Raw genomic sequence first — 17,386 nt, 5'->3', positions numbered from 1 at the left:
GACTGTGAACTTGGAGACTCATTATTAAACAGCACCAAACAGAAATCTACAGTACATCCCTAAAAGTTGTAGTCTCACATTTTTGAATTACTTTGTCTCTGATCCAAATTTTGTTCTTGTCTTTATCATAAATTAGACTGGCCAAGCCCGTCCACAGACTGTGATATACCTAAATCACAGTCTATTCTTCAGTTTCCTGTTTACAGTTTTAAAGTTTCACTTTATTTCACCATTGTTCATTTTATTTTATTTTTTCTGTAACCCAAGTAACATCCACAACAGAAAATATTCAGTCCAATATGAAAATTTTATTTTTTGATTACAATCCCCTGAACTGTATTTTTGATGCCAGGTTTTCAAACCTAAAAGCAGATGTGACAGAAATAAACAAAACGAAATAAATTCTGTTTATTTGCACATGTTCAAAACAAACTATTACAGCACAAGACACTTAACTCATTCTTCTCAGTTATAAATTAGGCGGAAACTATTGAGGCATGTTGTTGCACGGACACTAAGAATGCACTTTGTGAAATGAGAGTTTGTTTATTTCTTTTCCATATTGACTTGAAGTCTCCTTTCAAAGAGCAATGAGTATCAGTTCTTTCACTGTAGATTCATTTCAGCCATTTTTTTGCAGTCTGCTGTCATGTTTCTCTCTGATCTTTCAACTCCGTTTGATTTCATTCCTGCTCAGGCTGCTTCAGCTGTAACTCCAGAGAAAAGCCTTCTTGTTCAAAATGCTGGCCAGTTTACTGTTAAATGGCTGATAAAACCGACTGAGGAGGTTCCTGGTGGCTGGCAGCATGGGACCAAGGATCCTGTCTTTCGCCCGGCGCGCATTGGACATTGGACGTTTGGTCAGCGATGCCTCCACTTGCTCTGACAGCGGGCCTGCAGGGACAGTGGAGAAACAAAGAGCTAATGAGAATATTTTATAACGAATGACACACAAGCCTTCCCAGAAACTATGGATAGATGTCACATACCCACACCGAGAAAATCAAACACTGTCTTGAGAGTTTTTCTGAGGTTGGCTGCGTAGTCCTCCAGTCGAAGAATGAGAATCTGCTCTCTTTGGAAAATAGCCAGCCAGTCCAGGACAAAAACAAAGTACATTCCCAGTGTGAGTCTCACCTGTAAGCAAAGACCAACACAAAAACGTACAATATGAATCCAGCGGTGGGTTGATATGTCAGGATAAACACTTTAAATCATATTTTAAATTAGCTTTACGAAAAACTCAGCTCTTTGAGGAGAGTTAGAAGAACATTAGCAGGGAATAAAGCATCTGTGCTGTATATCTGCATAATTAAAATCTAAATCCAGTGCTGCACTGTTTAACAACCTTCACTGCAATAATCATGAGAAATGAGAGTTGATTTGTGTAAAGCTTGAAAGGCCAACCTGTGGCTGCAAATCCTTTTAAATAGTTAATGGAAGTACAATATTTTTATATAATTTGCATTATCTACAACAGGAGAATTGGGATGTTTCACTCTAAATGCAAGACTGTTTTATCTCAATGAGTTCAATATAGAAAAATACAAGAAGTGCTGAACTCTGCATGCTTTAGTTTCTACCAGTAAGCCAGTTAATAATCCAGAACTGTTAAAATAAAGCTCATCACTAAATTAATGTCATCAGCCTTTTAAATTACAAACCGGGAATATAGTATTAAAAGACAGTCTTTGGTTCTCAAGGTCAATTATTTCAATTTGCTAAATGTCAGAATAACATGAGAGGTTTTTTTTTTTTCATGAAGTTTGATGAAAGTAAGAACCCAGTCCTGGCAGAACTGATGAAACTGAGTCACTTTTATAGCTATGTTCACAAATTGTCTATGAGATTAAAATCTGAGCTTTTTGGTGACTCCTCTAAAATATGGACTTTATCTCCTTAAGCCACTTTGTAACCAATTTGGTTGTATTATTGGTCTTCCAAACGGATCTTATTTGTGCCAGAACTGTAACTTCCTGACTGATTTCAGATTCAATCTTTCCACATAATGTTATTCCCTCATTATGCCAACTATTTTGTAAGCAGCCTTATTAATGTTGTTTCAAATTAAGGGCCTTAATGCTCATGCTGTAGCACACTGAGTCCTCCAGAGGTCACTAGAACATCAACATATTTGTCAACTCTTTATGAAAGAAGTACTGATTTAAATGGGATCTCATGGTGATTTATTAATCTTTCTCCTCAAGTGACCTTACGTTGGCTTTACAATGTAGCCAATCTTCCAAAGTAGCTGTTTGTTCACCAACCATTTGAGACTTAAAAGAGGAGAAGAGACCAAGGGATGAGTTTGATAAATTGGAACTTATCAAGATGGAAAGATTTCTCCTTTCAAAGCAGGAACGACTTCATTATATTTCAAGCTGGGGATGTTTGTTTCTTGCTGTTGTTGTGTGTTCTCAGAAATAAATTACAAGGCGGAGAAATAGAGATATTGAAATTTAAATGGTTTTTAAACAGTTCTTCAGGAAAAGTGAATATGGCTGTAAAAGAGGGAAAAGATATAAGGCATCTAAAAAGCAATGAAAGGACATAGCTGACCGGCATGGCGTTGAAAAGGCTGGTGTTGTAGACGCATGATCGCAGTGACCTCTCAGAGAGACAGGACTGAAACAACTGGACACACTCAACCACCTTTTGATGAAAATCCTCTGCAGACTTATTGGCCAAGGTAAAGTACAAGTAGTCGGAGTAAAGCCTGAGGACACAATAAACTGAGTTCTGAGAAAGCCGGACATTAAATTGTGCAACAATGGGACATTGCAAAAAAATCTTTATAATGAAGGAGTTTGTTTTCACCTCTCAACTGGATCCCTCAGCATTATGATGATCTTGGCGCCAGGCTGGACTGCATGGATGAAGTCCTGAGCTAGGAATGGAGGTTCTGTCTGCTCCTCCTTTCCATGGAGGTAACTCCAAGCTTGATTGTCCCACATCGTTGATGCGCTGGCTTCCCCTGTGGATGACGCCACAAAAAGCTCAAATTACACCACATTTTAAAGGCAATTCAGAAAAAATGCATTATAAACTTTTATTTGTGTCTTTTCAAAACAAAAGGGTAAGAACAGCAAAAATTCAATTATAATTCCAAAAACAGGAAATCAATTCACTGCAAGGAAGAACAAAGTACACTCTGATTCAGTGAAATGTGGAACCACCTCCAGCAGCAGCAGCATGTTACTTATTTTCAGTCTTCTTGATAAAAGTTCTCCAGTTCATTAAGAATTTTATCTGTGAACATCTTTTCCCAAATCCCACTGCTTCACATAAATTCATTTGGGGTGAGAACTTTGACTTGGGCGTTACAACATCTTGATTCTGTCTGTTTTCAGTCATTCTGTTTGCCTCTGTTTGGGACCTGCAGGGCGGGGGCGGGGGTATTTTTCCACAGGAAGGGAGTTAAGTGACCGGACAGAGCTTATTGAGAGTCTATTCACACTCTTACTGCTTACTTTGGCAGACCTATTGTACATTATTAAATATCCCAGGTAATAAGGAAGATTTATTCCTTCAATAGTTTGAATACCTCTATTCATTTCCAATGAAAACAAGGACAGAAAAGGAAACCAAAAATCAACCTTGGCCAGTGGGCGAGGTAAAACTCGATGTAAAAACAATTATAGAGATCCATAAGCTACTCAGTACAAACTGATAACCTTGGAGAAGAACTATGAAACACTGCATTTGACTGAAAGTATTTAACATACAGCAGCAATACTTCCTGGCTGTCTGAACAGTAAAGTGTTGACCTTCCTGTTAAAAAAATCACCAAACATGCTAAGCAGAACTTGAGCTCCTACATTTGAATGTGAGACAGAAAAGTCTTCTTGACTATTCATGTGAAAATTTTTTAAAAGAGATTATAGTTAATATTTAAAAAACTAGCCATCTGCTGCTGAAATTCAGTGGGGTTGCTTTTGACCATAATGATGCTGTCTAATGTAATCTCTTAAAAGGCAATATGCTAAGTACTATTCTTTCCACCAGCGCTTTCAACTAATGTCCTCTCATTTTTTTGTTGATGGATTGAGTTTTATACTTCCCACTCTTCTGTACTCACTGTATATTTTTTAGTTCAGTTTTTGTCTTGCAGTCTTTTTTTCTGATTTGCATGCAGTCCAGGGTTGCTTTTATGTAAAAATCACTCAAATGTATTTCTGTTTGAAACTATCATCTCACTTTTTTTTAACTAAGAGTTTTATGTGACGCCAAAAGTTAGAAAGTTAGAAATAAGTGTCCCTCGTAAAATAACTCTCTTGTGCTGCGTGCAAAAATAACAAGAAACTGGATTTAAAGCTTTGCCACCAAACAGTTAAACTCCTGAAATATAAAAGGAAAAATAACGAACACATTATTTTATACTTAAAATACAACCATTGAAAACTTTTACTAATTGTTCTCACCCACTCACAATGACATACAGCCCCCACAGCCCACCCCACACGCACAAGCCCACCCACACACACGCACCTGTTATGATCTCATTTGCATGGTGCTCTCCAGATGAATTTCCATTGATTCCTACTTGGATGTTGATGGCTGCCAAGTCAAACAGATCCAGGTAATCCTCTATCGGAAAACGCTCCTGGAAACCTTTTTTGAAACGGATATAACCTGCAGAAGGAAATTTAAAACAGCCCTCATTATAAGCTCATTAAGGACTGCTTTTCCAGAAAATGTCTTGAATGAACAAACCAAGTCTTCTTTGTTACACATCTCAAATAGAGGTCAGTGAATATAGTCATCTATTATAATCAAACCACACAATTGTGCTGTTGATTTTCTGTTAAAGTGCTGAACTTCCCACCAAACACTCAAAGTTAAAATAACTTTCTTAATAATAAAACCTTAGTATTGTCACTTTCCTAAAATAACGAATTATGACTTTTTATTTTTTAGTCAAAAATGATTTAGGCAAAAAACGTTTTGGCCCAAAATATGACTATTACTTTGGCAATAGTTTAAGTCTAAAGATTATGTAAAGTAGCTGCAGATGGTCTTATTTACGTCAAAAGGTTATTTGTATTTTTTTTATATTAATTTTTATGCATTTCTATGCAAATGTTTTTTCTTTATTTAAATTTAGTTTGGTTTCCTACACTGTATATGTATCTTGTCAGTGAAAATGAAAACAAAGAAAAAAGAAAGCTGACTCAACTGAAATATGATTTAACATTTTCAAGAAACAAAACCTTGTGGTACTGTTAAAAATCAATCAAAAGAAAGAATCAGGATGCGCTGATTTACTGCTTACATTGCATATTTTGAGCTTTAGTTTAAAGTTGCATCTGACTTCACTTTCAAGAAAATCTTCTGATTTTTAAGTCCTTAAATAGTAAGGAAAACTACTGCTAGTTCAGCAGTCAGGGGCATCAACTGCCTTACATATTTTTATTCACATTTCTTAAACTTTTCCCAGACGTTTACACATTATGTGTTTTATTGGGATTTTAAGTGACGGATTAACACCTACATCATAAAAAACAGAGAGGTAAAGAATGAAGTTGTGCTGTCAAATAACAAAAAACAAGAACCTCAAGTAGAACTGTTCAATCCATTATCTGAAAGTAGAAAGAGTAACACATGACAGGGCACCTGAACTGACCGGCTGCCAAGTACAACATTAATCAGAGAAGCAGCCAAAAGCCCAGTGGTAACTCTGAAAGGACTGCAGGCATCCATGGATCAGGTGGAATATCTGTCAACGCAAATTTCAGCTGTTTCGAATGATTAGAAATTAATCACCTTCCCCTCATTTCACAGTTATGCATTATTTTGTGTCAATATATCACACTAAATCCCACTAAAATAAGCAATGTGTAATATTTTCTTTAAGAATCATGCAGTGCCGCTTTCCAATAATTTTTTAACTGCCATGCAACTCTGCTTCCATCTTCATTGTAAAGTATGACCCCCGTACCATAAAGATTTTACATAAGAGTCCTTCATGATTTTTGAAACCACACAGTTGGAAATTGTTGGCATCAGGCTTCCAGATCCAGATCACTTTAGCCTTACCAAAGCGTTTCCTGGTCCACCAATGTGGCTCCTTTATGGTGTTAAATTTAAGCTCTGGAAGCATCAGGAGTCTGTGAAACAAGTCTGTCGTGCCACACTTTGGCTGACCGATGATGTAGAAGTACGGCAAGCAGCGCAGGCGAAAGCGTTTCCCGTCAATGTCGCACACATTCTGGTGGAATCGGGCTCTCATGTGGTCACACACGTTCTTGAAACTCTTGGAGCGGAGACTGAAGCGATTGTTCTTGTACGGATCCGTGCCGATGTCACCGGAAAGCTCCTCGTACCAGCATGGGCTCTTGATGTGGGGCAGGAAATGGCGAGGAATCACTGAAAAAAACTAAAGAAAAGAGGATAAAAATGGGATGTAAAACTCTGTTTTTCACTGTATCAAATGCTGACCGCAGGTATGATTTTTTTTTTTTGAATACCTGAAGTCATTCCACAATCACGTCAAAACATCAGTCATTCATAATTAAGGGTAATATTACAGGATTCTGCAGCTTTACCCCACATGAATCATCACCTGCTTGGCACTCTCTGTGTAACCGTTTTTCACTTTGATATATGTCTGACACATAACACAAACTGATATTTAACTTAATGACTTGCATGTGTTGCGACATCTGTCATTGGTATTCCTACAAACACTGCAATAGTGTGGGTTGTACATGGAAACCTATAATGAGGCTGTAATGAGCAGAAAAGCATTAGCATATTATGCCAGAGGGTATTACAGATAAGCCTAAACCAACACTTAGAAAGTGCATGTCACTTAGAAAAACAGGTCATTATAAGCTTCATCAAACAAATATTTACTGCAAAGATTATTCCAACGTGAAGCTGCTGTTGAGCATTTGCTTACCGCTGTGATTTGCCAAATGCTGCAAAAGTTTTAATATCCCTTGAATGTTTAACCCATTCCGTCAAGACAATGAGATAATTAACCAGAGAAGGAGCCAAGAGGCTGATGGTGATGCTGAAAGATTCAGATGAGAATCTCTTGCCAAAATCTGCTTTTTTTTATATAGAAGATGGAAAGACATTCATAATCAAGTTAATTTGTAGTTTTCAAAGTTGTTCAGTTTGATCAGATGAGTTGAAATTTTAACTTTTTGACACTTTTGGGTGGTAGCATTCTGGCTGGAACTAAATACAGGGTGATCCTGGAGGAAAACCTGGTAGAGGCAATAATAGACTTGAGTCTGGGTGCAGGTTGACCTTCCAGGAAGATATTCACTCTAAACATGATCCAGAAGTGTAATGTAATAACTAGTTTGACAAACCTTGTTGTGTTACCATGGCTCAATTAAAGTCCGGACCTCAAACTAATTCAGAATCGGAGGTCTGAGTCACAGATTCAGCTTCACAGACACTCTCCAGCCAACATGACTGAGATGGAGGTGTTTTGTGTGAAGGCAGGTAGGGAAACATTTTAATATCTACATGAAGAAAGCTGGAACCAAAACATTACAAACGTTTTGATGTTTGAATCCTGAAAACCATTTAATGGCATAATTTCTGAATTTCTAAAAAAAAATAAAAAAATAAAAAATCGTGTACTTTGACTTTGGAATTGCCGTCTACTTCCTGTTGGTTAATCACATAAGAACCACAAAAGTATGCTCAGGTCTGTGAAAAGGTTCAAGAATACATTCACAAGGCTCTGTGCAGTCTCTTCTTATCATATGAACAACATCTATAGTCATTTACTTGGTTAATGTGCATATAAATGTCTATCAGACTTACAAGTGGGTCTGTGTTGATGACGTCCTTTTCGTCAGGAACCTTCCTGGACGTGTTCTGCTCATTGGAGTTGACCATCTTTACCAGCGTTTTCAAATCAATGAAGCCCCTGTCAAGAGAATCTTCAGCAGTTGTTGCACTGGTCATGATAACCACGGGTCTGAAAGGATGGGGGAAGGCAGAGAGCAGCAGTCCTTTTCTGTCCCACACCAGGAGGTACGAACCCATGATGAAAAACATCAGCACCAAGCCCAAAAGGAAGCCAACTACTTTGACTTTCGAGACCCATGTTAAGTTGATTAAACACAACAGTGGGAAACCTTTTATGTCCAGACCTTCAGGCTTGTTTGTGTGCCTGAAGTCCACCAATGTCCTGATGGATCTTTTCCCAAAGTTGTCAGTCAGGGGCAAGTTGTGGGGCCTGTAATTGTAGTCGCTGTGTGTGTGGCTCCAATGTTTGCTGTGTTTTACAGACATGCTGATGCAGAAGTGGAGCAGCAGGCATATGGAAAAGGAAGCCAGGGAATCATTTCCTCAAAAAGGGAGGGTTTCCATAGAAGTGCTTGTGTTTACACACACATCCTCATTTGTCTTCATTTTATGTCGATCCATCACTGCCAAAGAGTATATTCCTGTAGAACAGAAACAGGTGTTAAACCAAAAAGCAACATTAGCTGCCTATAAGTGTTTCAATAATCTTCCTTCATGCCACAAACAGGGAGGAGAATGTTATTAAAAGTTTTATTTAAAGAATATACATATATATGCATCATTATTGGCATTTAAAATAATACATTTCTATAACAGGAGTCACCCCAAAAATGTTTGAGGTAACCTGCAGAGTGTGTGTGGTCTGCTATGTAAGGACCAGTTCCCTAATGGAAAAGGCTGTATAATACCCACAAAGCTTGGCTCAGGAGATTCAGGGATATAAATGTAGTTTATTATGTAATGCAAAACTAAAAACATCCCATTATCAAAACCTATGAAGTGTCTTACTCTGCAAATCTGAAAGGTAAATGTTTGATAACAATGAGGCTTCAATTCAGTTTATCTCCACTATGTCCGTATATCAAATGGACATGGTGAAAAGAAGCAAAAAGTTCGTACAATCATGTGAAAAGTTCAACAAAGTAGAATTGAAAATAATTTTAAAAAAACTTTTTTTATGTAATAACTTTTCATTTCCTTCAGTCATTTAGTAATACCTAAAATATAACATTTAGCTCAATTTTAGTTTTGTTTTTTTCCACAATACCTTTCTTTCTTGACTTTAAATGCAAGACAAGTATAATGATTGGGTTACTTAAGCCAGATCTGAACTCATATGCGATAAGGAGGTTGATAAAAGTTATGAAAAGCCACAGAGAAAGTGGTTACACACATCTGCAGATGACATAATGGGATAGCTCAGGGAAGATTTATCAGGAATCCATGCTGATATCCTCATGCCTGTGTGGACAGCTGCTGGGCTTCAGAGGAGAACTCATTTCTGATCCCTCTAGAGGTATTAGGGACCTGATTTAATAAAATATCAGTGGACAGAAATGCCCTCCTTAAAATGACCCAAGTCATAGTTTCAGGACTATGATACCAATACTAATGAAGTGAATTTAAACTTTTGAAGTAAGAAATAAAAATAACCTCAAAAAATTCTCTCTCATTATTCTGGCATTTAGCAATTAGGAAAAAAAATGTCAGTGATCCTAATAGACATAGAACTAGAAAGGTTTATTCTGATTTCACATCAAACAGTGTGAAAAAAATAAATGTCTTTTTATGTATTGATTGCAAACTGTGATTTCAGTTGTAGATGGGGCTAATTGGATTGTTTTCAAACTATAGATTTGAAAACAATTTGAAAACAATTTATGACATTTCATCAAATGTCATAAATTGTGGTTCCATTTAATTATTAGTAATGACAACACCATATCAGTAGCTTGTCATTGTAAAATAGAAAAATGATGGTCCTCATTATTTTTAATCAGCTGTGGATCTTCAGACTCTAAAGCTGAGATTTGGAACTGGACATTTAATTAAACTAATGATCGATATCGCTTTGGCTCTCCTGTGTACTATGCATAGGAAAGGAAGAATATACTCATATTCTTGACAATGGACATAAGTCTGACAATTAATTTAGCGGTATATGTTCTGGTTGTTACAATGGGTGACATTAAATAGGAAGTTAAAGACGATGATTAATCGTATGCAGACAAGGGGGAAAAATGGACACAAGCGAGCTCATTATATATTTGACCCTCCATCTTGCACACATGATGACATGATGCGCATCTCATCCTTCCTACACAGCAGAGAAATGGCACTGATAATGAGGATTTGCCGAAATAAATGTTGCAGGACACGAAGAGGTGCACAATTTTACCTTCGTCATCTATCATAAGTCGATAAGACTGAAACCTCTCAGAATGTGAAGGGTTTCTCGTGAGGATCTTTGTGAGTTAAACAGAAGAGGTAATCAGAGCCAGCATTCTGCAGAGTCACACACATACACTCCCCTGCTTCACTTGAAAAATGTTTAAACCACGTCCTTATGTTTACAACTATGTAAGCACATCTTGATCCGTTACAGTACATTGTGTGACGGAAGTTTGGCTGCAGACCATGGAAATGGGAGGCAAAACAAAATTTCCAACGCTACTAAAAGATAGAAGACTGGTCAAACAAAGACAGATGAGGAAACTGAGGTAATCATAAAATATTTTCTGTGGACAGGAAATACATCAAAAGTTAAAGTAATGTGAAAGAAACCACATAACAAAGTATCCTTTTTTTTCTGGTTTGTTTGTTTTACAGGAAATATCAAACTGCCCTGAGAGCACAAACAGCTCAGGAAATCACCTTAATCCATCGCTCCATGCTGGATTACTGCTCCAATCTCTTTTCACTCTCCACACAGAGAAAAAATAAATAACTTAGTGTAGATTTTCAGACTATTGAACCAGCTGCGTATAGAAGCACACACGTTCAGTCTCAACAAAATGGACACAAGCCATACAAAGGGTCATATTAACTATTTATAACCACAGTCCACAGTGACATCTGGAGCACAGATACGGTGTTTGTAAAAATAGAAGTAGATTTTGCATCCGTGCATGTCAGTTTATACATAAGCATTCAAATATTTTTGTTATAGCCATGTGTCATTTGGTTTGGCGAAACTTTAAAATGAAACATTACCTAAGAGGTAAAGGGAAAGTGTTGGGCAAATACATATGGCAGATCTTTTGTCAGTCTGGGTGGGCAATGCAGAATGGTAGATTTATGAGGACCGGTGTTACGACCCGTCTAGGGGTCCAGGTCATGACACGAGTGATCCATCCTCTTCAGATCTCAAGCGGTTGACACACACGAAGTTGAGCATTTTATAATGTTATTTATTGTAAAAAGATGTATTTTTATACTGAGATGTTACAACCAGGGGAGCATATAACTTCAGAGTGAGCTAATGCAGAAAACAACAAACAAAAGGAACTATCTAAAAATCAACCAACTTACCTAATTGAAAATAAAGAAACCAAATAACAAAAACTTACCTCCCTAACTAAGAAAACAAGAAAAAAACTAATGAAACGGCAGCTCACTCCTACAAACTCCAGGACGTTACATGATTTTTACAAACAAAACAAACAAAGAGTGCGGCCGGTTGAGATGAGCTGAGGATGGATGACAGGAAGTGCGTGTCTTCAGGTTTTATAGCCGTCACCTCCGGGAGGCCACCAATAGGACGTCTGTCGTCGGAAGACGACGTCCGTGAGTCTGCAGGCACCTGCACACTCATATTTGCATAATTACGACGCCAGTCGTAACAACCGGCCTGTTTTTTTTTTGTTTTTTGAATGTTAGTTTTGATCATAATACACTAACAACCTTTTCAATACAGTAATTTCCCAAAGGACGATGGGTAAAAATAGAATAAATGAACCAGGTGTATAATTCAAACAAGAATTATAAATGAAAGATCTCCACGATTGTAATAACTAAAACAGAAAAAATATCACATTCAGGGATTTCCCTGAATGTGAATTAGGAACAAAAGTGTGGAATTCACAAATTTCAGTGGATGCTATCTTGTATTCATGGATCATTTAACAATCTGGCCACGAAATTTTAATTTTCCTCCTCAGTCTCCCCCCAAGTGCAAAGATAAATATCAGTCAAAATTATCATAAATGAGTTTATGCAGGCAATTTGACTCTTTGCACAGTGTGACTCAGTTCAGAAAGTATGAAGTGCTGTTGCAATGTGTTCTCATAGTTCTTTGCTGTGATATTAAAGCAGAAGTGCAGTACAAGTGTGGGAGCAACAGTGACCTGCACACATGATCCCAGGCTGAGTTATATCTCTCTTTTAGGAGTACATTGGCTCACAACTGAAGATTGAAGAAACAACTTCTTAGACGTGTTTAAGTTTTTTCTTTGTATTGTATAAACACAAGCTGTTAAAACAAGACTTGTAGATGCAGGTCTAGAATGAAGAATGCTTCACTGGAAGTACTTCTTGATATAACAGAAAATGTTCGTGCCAGTGACTCATCCTTGCAGCGTTATAATTATAGTAGCACCTCTAATTTAACCAGTAGTAACGGACTTAATTGTACATGCAGTTTTATTCAAGATAGTCTATCGATGTTATCTTAAACAATTTGAAAAGTCAGATGACTTTAAATAAAATCAAGCAAATAAAATCTGTGATGGTTTTAAAGAAACAGTGCTCTAAAATGTGGCCCTGAAGATGCATGAAAAAAAAACTCTTGGATTCGTAAAACTCTTAGATTTCAGCCCCATGAACACAGCACTCATGGTCTTAACCATTGCATCAGCTTCTCTCACATATAATTTCATTAAACTGCAAATTGTTTTCCAAGTGTGTTTAAACCGTATCTCCATCGGTTGATTGTGAAAGCGTTCATATCTGAAATAAGACATCGATACGCCACGGCTATTAGTAATCTCTGGTGAAAAGTTCCTGTTCTTCAATAAAAGCTTTGGGACGTTGCCATAATGTTTCTAAATCATGCATCCCTCCCACATTCCAGCACCTAATGTTTTTTTTTTTTTCACACAATCTCTTACTTCCATTTGTGGTGGACACCAGCACGCTGTCCAAACAATCTAATTTGGCACAACATATTCCTTCTTTCTTATCATAGCTCCCCCCCCGCCCCCGTTATGTAAGCCTTTTTACACAAGGCCCTGCCAAGAAAGCACTGTTTTGACAACTTTTCAGCTTAGGCATTTGTTCCACAATTTCTATGTAAAGGCTCTCCACCCAGGGGACAAAATACACTGCAGGGCTAGGTGTGGTTGAAGTTTAACTTGGGTGTGTGAAGACTTATGGACTGTGAACAGATGCTGTAACTTCGCCCACTCGATCTGTCTCTCTGTTCCATTACATTGAGGGTCAACTCTTTCCCTCTCAAGCTGTCAGTAAATAGGCAACTTGTAGAAGCCGAACTGGAAATCCAGAAGGGTGGAACTGTGCAAAGGTTACCTGCCTACCTGTCAGAGCCTCTGCTCTGCCGTTCAACGGAGGAGGAGGGAGAAAGTGACTGCAGGGTCAGACAGTAACACTATATGAAGATACATTTGATAGGCTATGCAATACTTGTAAACAAGTATAAATAAGTCATTTGTTTTCTGGCATGCACAAGTATCTCTTTTCACTGTGTCCAAAAATGCATGGATACGTTTCAGTGTATTCATATGAATGTGGTCATTAATAAATTCATAATAAATATTCATAAATTTATTTCTTTTTTTATGTAAAATAGGTGGGATTTTCTTCTATCTTTTCTTCTTCTGGTGCCTTAATTCCTGCTCTATCCTTGGATTTTTTTTTGCTCAGCGTTGACATCTGGTGTTTAGTAGAGTGACTGCAATGAGTATAAATCATAAGAGATAAACAGTAACACTGCCACAATGACGATACCAAGCCTTTATTCCATTTCACTATTTCCAGCCTTAACTTCTTTACTTTTTTAGTCACGTGAAAGATGTGAAAAACTGTGATTCTTCAGTGTTTATTTCACACAACCAGATGGTTTCCAGATTCAGTTCTAAATATTGAAACATGACTGACTGCAACTGAGATGTGGCTCCCCCCACAACCAATCAAATTTTTGTACCAGAAAGCCATCCCTGTTAGTAATGGATGATGGGAGACTCTGGCAAACTAGAAATTGTGGGAAACATCTGGCAAAACATGTTGCAGAATCCAATGAAGCAAATATAGCAGAGACAAAAGGAGAAATAAGTAGACAAAAAGCAAAATCAATGCTGTAAAGTTTGTAACCCGAGCAGACGGATGCTGAATAAGCTAAAGTATAATGGTCAACCTTTGGAAGAACAAAAAATATATTCATATTCTCTGATTCAAGAACATTAAAGCAATATAAATATCTTTGGTTGGGAATTTATTAAAAATAATTAGTTTTTCTTCATTGCTCAATGGCTCTGCAGTTCCCATTGTTGCAAAAATTGAATAGTTTTGTCCTCAGCCTCTTATCGTCACCCTTTCTTGTCATAACTCTTTGGTGAACTTTTTGGCCCCTTGTACAGTTCTGACCAAAATGTGATTGGCTTCAAGTATTCTTCCAGACTTCCAGAGACGGTTTTTCAGAGAGCAGGGTGAATAGTTTTAACCCTCGTGTGATCTTAACATTCTGTTTACAATCTTTTATTTATCAATTCAACTCAATTTAATTAGTTTTCATTGTGTACTTTTTGTCAAACAACACAAAAAGAGTATTACACTTTTCTTTTCACAACAAACCAACTGTCATAAGTTATCTTTTACACAGTAAAGGTTTATTATTATTGTAATCATATAAATCTGAAGTGATTACTTTTGAATTAACTATACTGAAAGGGAAAAAAGCCAACAATCTGTACCTTTTTTGTTAACAGTTCATTCTTTTATGCTGTTTAGGACGTTAATAATGAAAATACCTCTCTCATTCAACATGAAATGTTGAAGACGTTTAACAAAAGGACGTCTTCAACATAAGATGTTGACCATAAGATGCTGAACATCTTATGTTTAGCATTCTGCAAAATTTTTATGCAGGATAATAAGTAATTAATTTTGCAGGATTTATGTTCATCTTGCAGATCAAGATGTTCAATTTCTTATGGTCAAGATTTTGAAAATTTTGACCATTGCAAGATGTTCCATATTTGCTGTTGGACAGCTTGCTAAATTATATAAGATGTTCAAAATTATTTGTAGGACAGTATGTGTGAACGTGAAACATCTACTCACGGCTTCAGCAAGGAATCAACTAGGGGTATTTTGATTTAGAGGACCTTTATATCCTCTATACTGAATTTGTTTTTAATCATGTCTGAGATTGTTTTTTGTTGTGTTTGGGAGCTTGTGTGATGTGAAGGGTTAGCTGCAGGTGCAGGTCAAATACACGTTCAATTCATACGTCGATCCACTTTATTTGATGTGTGTGGGTGCATATGTGGGTGTGTGTTATGTATTAGAGAAAGTTTGTGTGTGACCTTTGGGTGTGCAGATGTGTGTGTATGTATTAGAGACAGTTTCCATGTGATCTTCATACTTTTTTCTGCTGCTTAAATAGTTTTATAATTCACGGGTCAAAAATGACCATAGGACAATCCTTGAACCCTGTATACCATTTGGTATACAGCCCAAAATGAAACATGAACAAAACCAAAGTATCACTTTGTAATGATTTTGTCAATTTAGGAAAAGTCATAAAATTTCAAGTAGGAAAAAGATAGGTTAAGGTAACTTTAAACGATCTAAACATGTCAGTGGGTCACTTTTGACCTGCAAGCAACACAACGGTTAAGGAGCAATTGTCCGAGGCCTTGAAGAGAGGGCGCACTGTTGGACCAAACCAAAACACTGTGGGATCCCCCTGCTCTGTTCTGGTCAGCAGATCTATTGCCTTCCAATAACACGGAAAGTATCTGACATCCTGCATCTCATCAGTCACTATTTCCTTCTTCTTCTCCAAACTTATGAACTCATAATAGTTGTTCTTCTTTCTATGATTGCTGCGTTTACTGCAATGTTGTCAATGCAATGTTGTAAGCATGAGGTGCTTTATCATAATGTGCAGTGGGAAGACTTTCACAGAAGCTAGGCTCAGTAGGGAGTGTGCGAAAACAAATGTCCCGCTACCACATGAGCGTGCGTCAACTGTGGCATCGACCCGACCGTGCTGGGCCCTTCAGACTCGAAGGTTATTTACTTGGATCTCTTTGTTCCACAATGTTATTTGGGCAAAGAATGACAGTTGTTTCTTAATTGAAAAAAAAAAAAAAAAACACTTTCATAATTTATAAGAACACTGCAAATGTCCAAAATGATACGCAGATGATAAGGAAACAACAGGAACATATCTAGTTTTTAGGTATGTATGTGTAGGAAGGAATTGAAAATGGATATTGCCGAGCCATAAACTTTAGATTTACACACACTGCTTAGGATGGACTCATAAGGGAGCTGTTTGCGTGTTACAGAACTCCAGTAAGTCTACCCCCTGGAGAAATGTCACAGAGATATTGTCCAGCTGTTCAGAACTGGAAACAGTTTAACCAGAACTCGCTTTTAAGCAGAACTGGAGCCACATAGCTCACCTTTGATCAGTTTGCAGCGATGCAGTATGTGGGTGACATTTAATGCCCTCGCGTTTAATCAAAACAATTACCTTTCTTCATAACCTATTAAATAACAAATAAATAAATAATAATAATCGGGAAACCGTTTTAAAAATCAGGTACTTAATGTTTTTGCATCTCCCAATCCCTTTCAAAAATAAAAAATAAATAAAAAATAAGCTGGGAAAAATTATATACATTGTCCGTGTTCGTGATTTAGAACAAGAAAATACTCACATTGGAGTCGAGTCGATTTTACACCGCCGCTTTCATGTGATTAACCCGATTTGAAGTGACGATAAAGATACAGTCCTCAGTGCGATCCGTGTTCAAAACGAGCAGCGACGTCAGGAGCGTCTCCATCAGACTGCGAGCTCCGAGGGTCTGCCGCGCGCAGCTGGGAGGGGAGGCGGAGACGGAGAGGAGAGGAGAGGAGGGCGCAAGGAGCAGCGCAGGAGGAACAAGCGGAACGTCTAATAATAATAATACGGAAGCTTTCAGTGAATGGGTTTCATGTTTGAAATGCGTTCTTTAACCAAGAATGGGAAAGATTTTGGTGCTGCTTCTCCCCACCTTTAGGCTCATGTTGATGACTATTTTACGGTAAATACGCACAAAAATGAAGGTAAATAAATCTGTGTTCAGTGTTTTTCATAACAAACTCAATCACTCGTCCTGAAAAGAACTGGATGAGAAAAGGGTGCTTGTTAAAGTTTATTTGGGGAGACGCTTTCTCGCACTGGTCCAGTTTTTATCCTTGTTGAGCTCCAGCTGAACACTGAGAGAGAATCATAGTTTGCCATTGGCTGCAGGGTGGGCACAAAGAGCCGAAAGTGGGCACATGAGCAGCAGAGCTCGATCACAAAGCAAATGAAGCCTGATCTGAAGAATTGTGTTTTTGCTTCACAGGTGCAAGGGCATGTGTTAAAATGGTCAGGTCAATA

The 17,386-nt window shown here is 37.6% G+C and overlaps 1 protein-coding gene across 1 annotated transcript; it reads right to left on the bottom strand.

The window, feature by feature from the left end:
• Positions 1-288: 288 nt before the first annotated feature.
• LOC129359690 (carbohydrate sulfotransferase 15-like) lies at positions 289-16,799 on the bottom strand. Its single transcript, XM_055029496.1, has 8 exons — positions 16,680-16,799; positions 7,786-8,414; positions 6,037-6,376; positions 4,489-4,632; positions 2,818-2,974; positions 2,560-2,716; positions 990-1,137; positions 289-894 (listed from the first exon to the last, which is right to left on the bottom strand). Exons 2-8 carry the CDS (start codon positions 8,257-8,259, stop codon positions 704-706), a joined length of 1,611 nt encoding a protein of 536 aa, XP_054885471.1. The 5' UTR covers positions 8,260-8,414; positions 16,680-16,799; the 3' UTR covers positions 289-703.
• Between the last annotated feature and the right edge of the window lie 587 nt (positions 16,800-17,386).

Source organism: Poeciliopsis prolifica, unplaced genomic scaffold (genome assembly GCF_027474105.1).
Source record: "Poeciliopsis prolifica strain line A6 unplaced genomic scaffold, Auburn_PproV2 SCAFFOLD005, whole genome shotgun sequence".
In the NCBI taxonomy this organism is placed as follows: Eukaryota; Metazoa; Chordata; class Actinopteri; order Cyprinodontiformes; family Poeciliidae; genus Poeciliopsis; species Poeciliopsis prolifica.
The sequence above is the reverse complement of the archived record's forward strand: the minus strand, read 5'-3'. Positions and strand labels throughout refer to the sequence as shown.

Excerpts from the sequence above, each read along its gene's own strand:
- LOC129359690 (XM_055029496.1), bottom strand. The coding sequence starts at position 8,259 with ATGTCTGTAAAACACAGCAAACATTGGAGCCACACACACAGCGACTAC. Across the intron at positions 6,377-7,785 it reads TCATCAACACAGACCCACTT|TTTTTTTCAGTGATTCCTCG; the intron begins GTAAGTCTGATA and ends TCTTTTCTTTAG. Across the intron at positions 1,138-2,559 it reads GCCTTTTCAACGCCATGCCG|GTGAGACTCACACTGGGAAT; the intron begins GTCAGCTATGTC and ends CTTTGCTTACAG.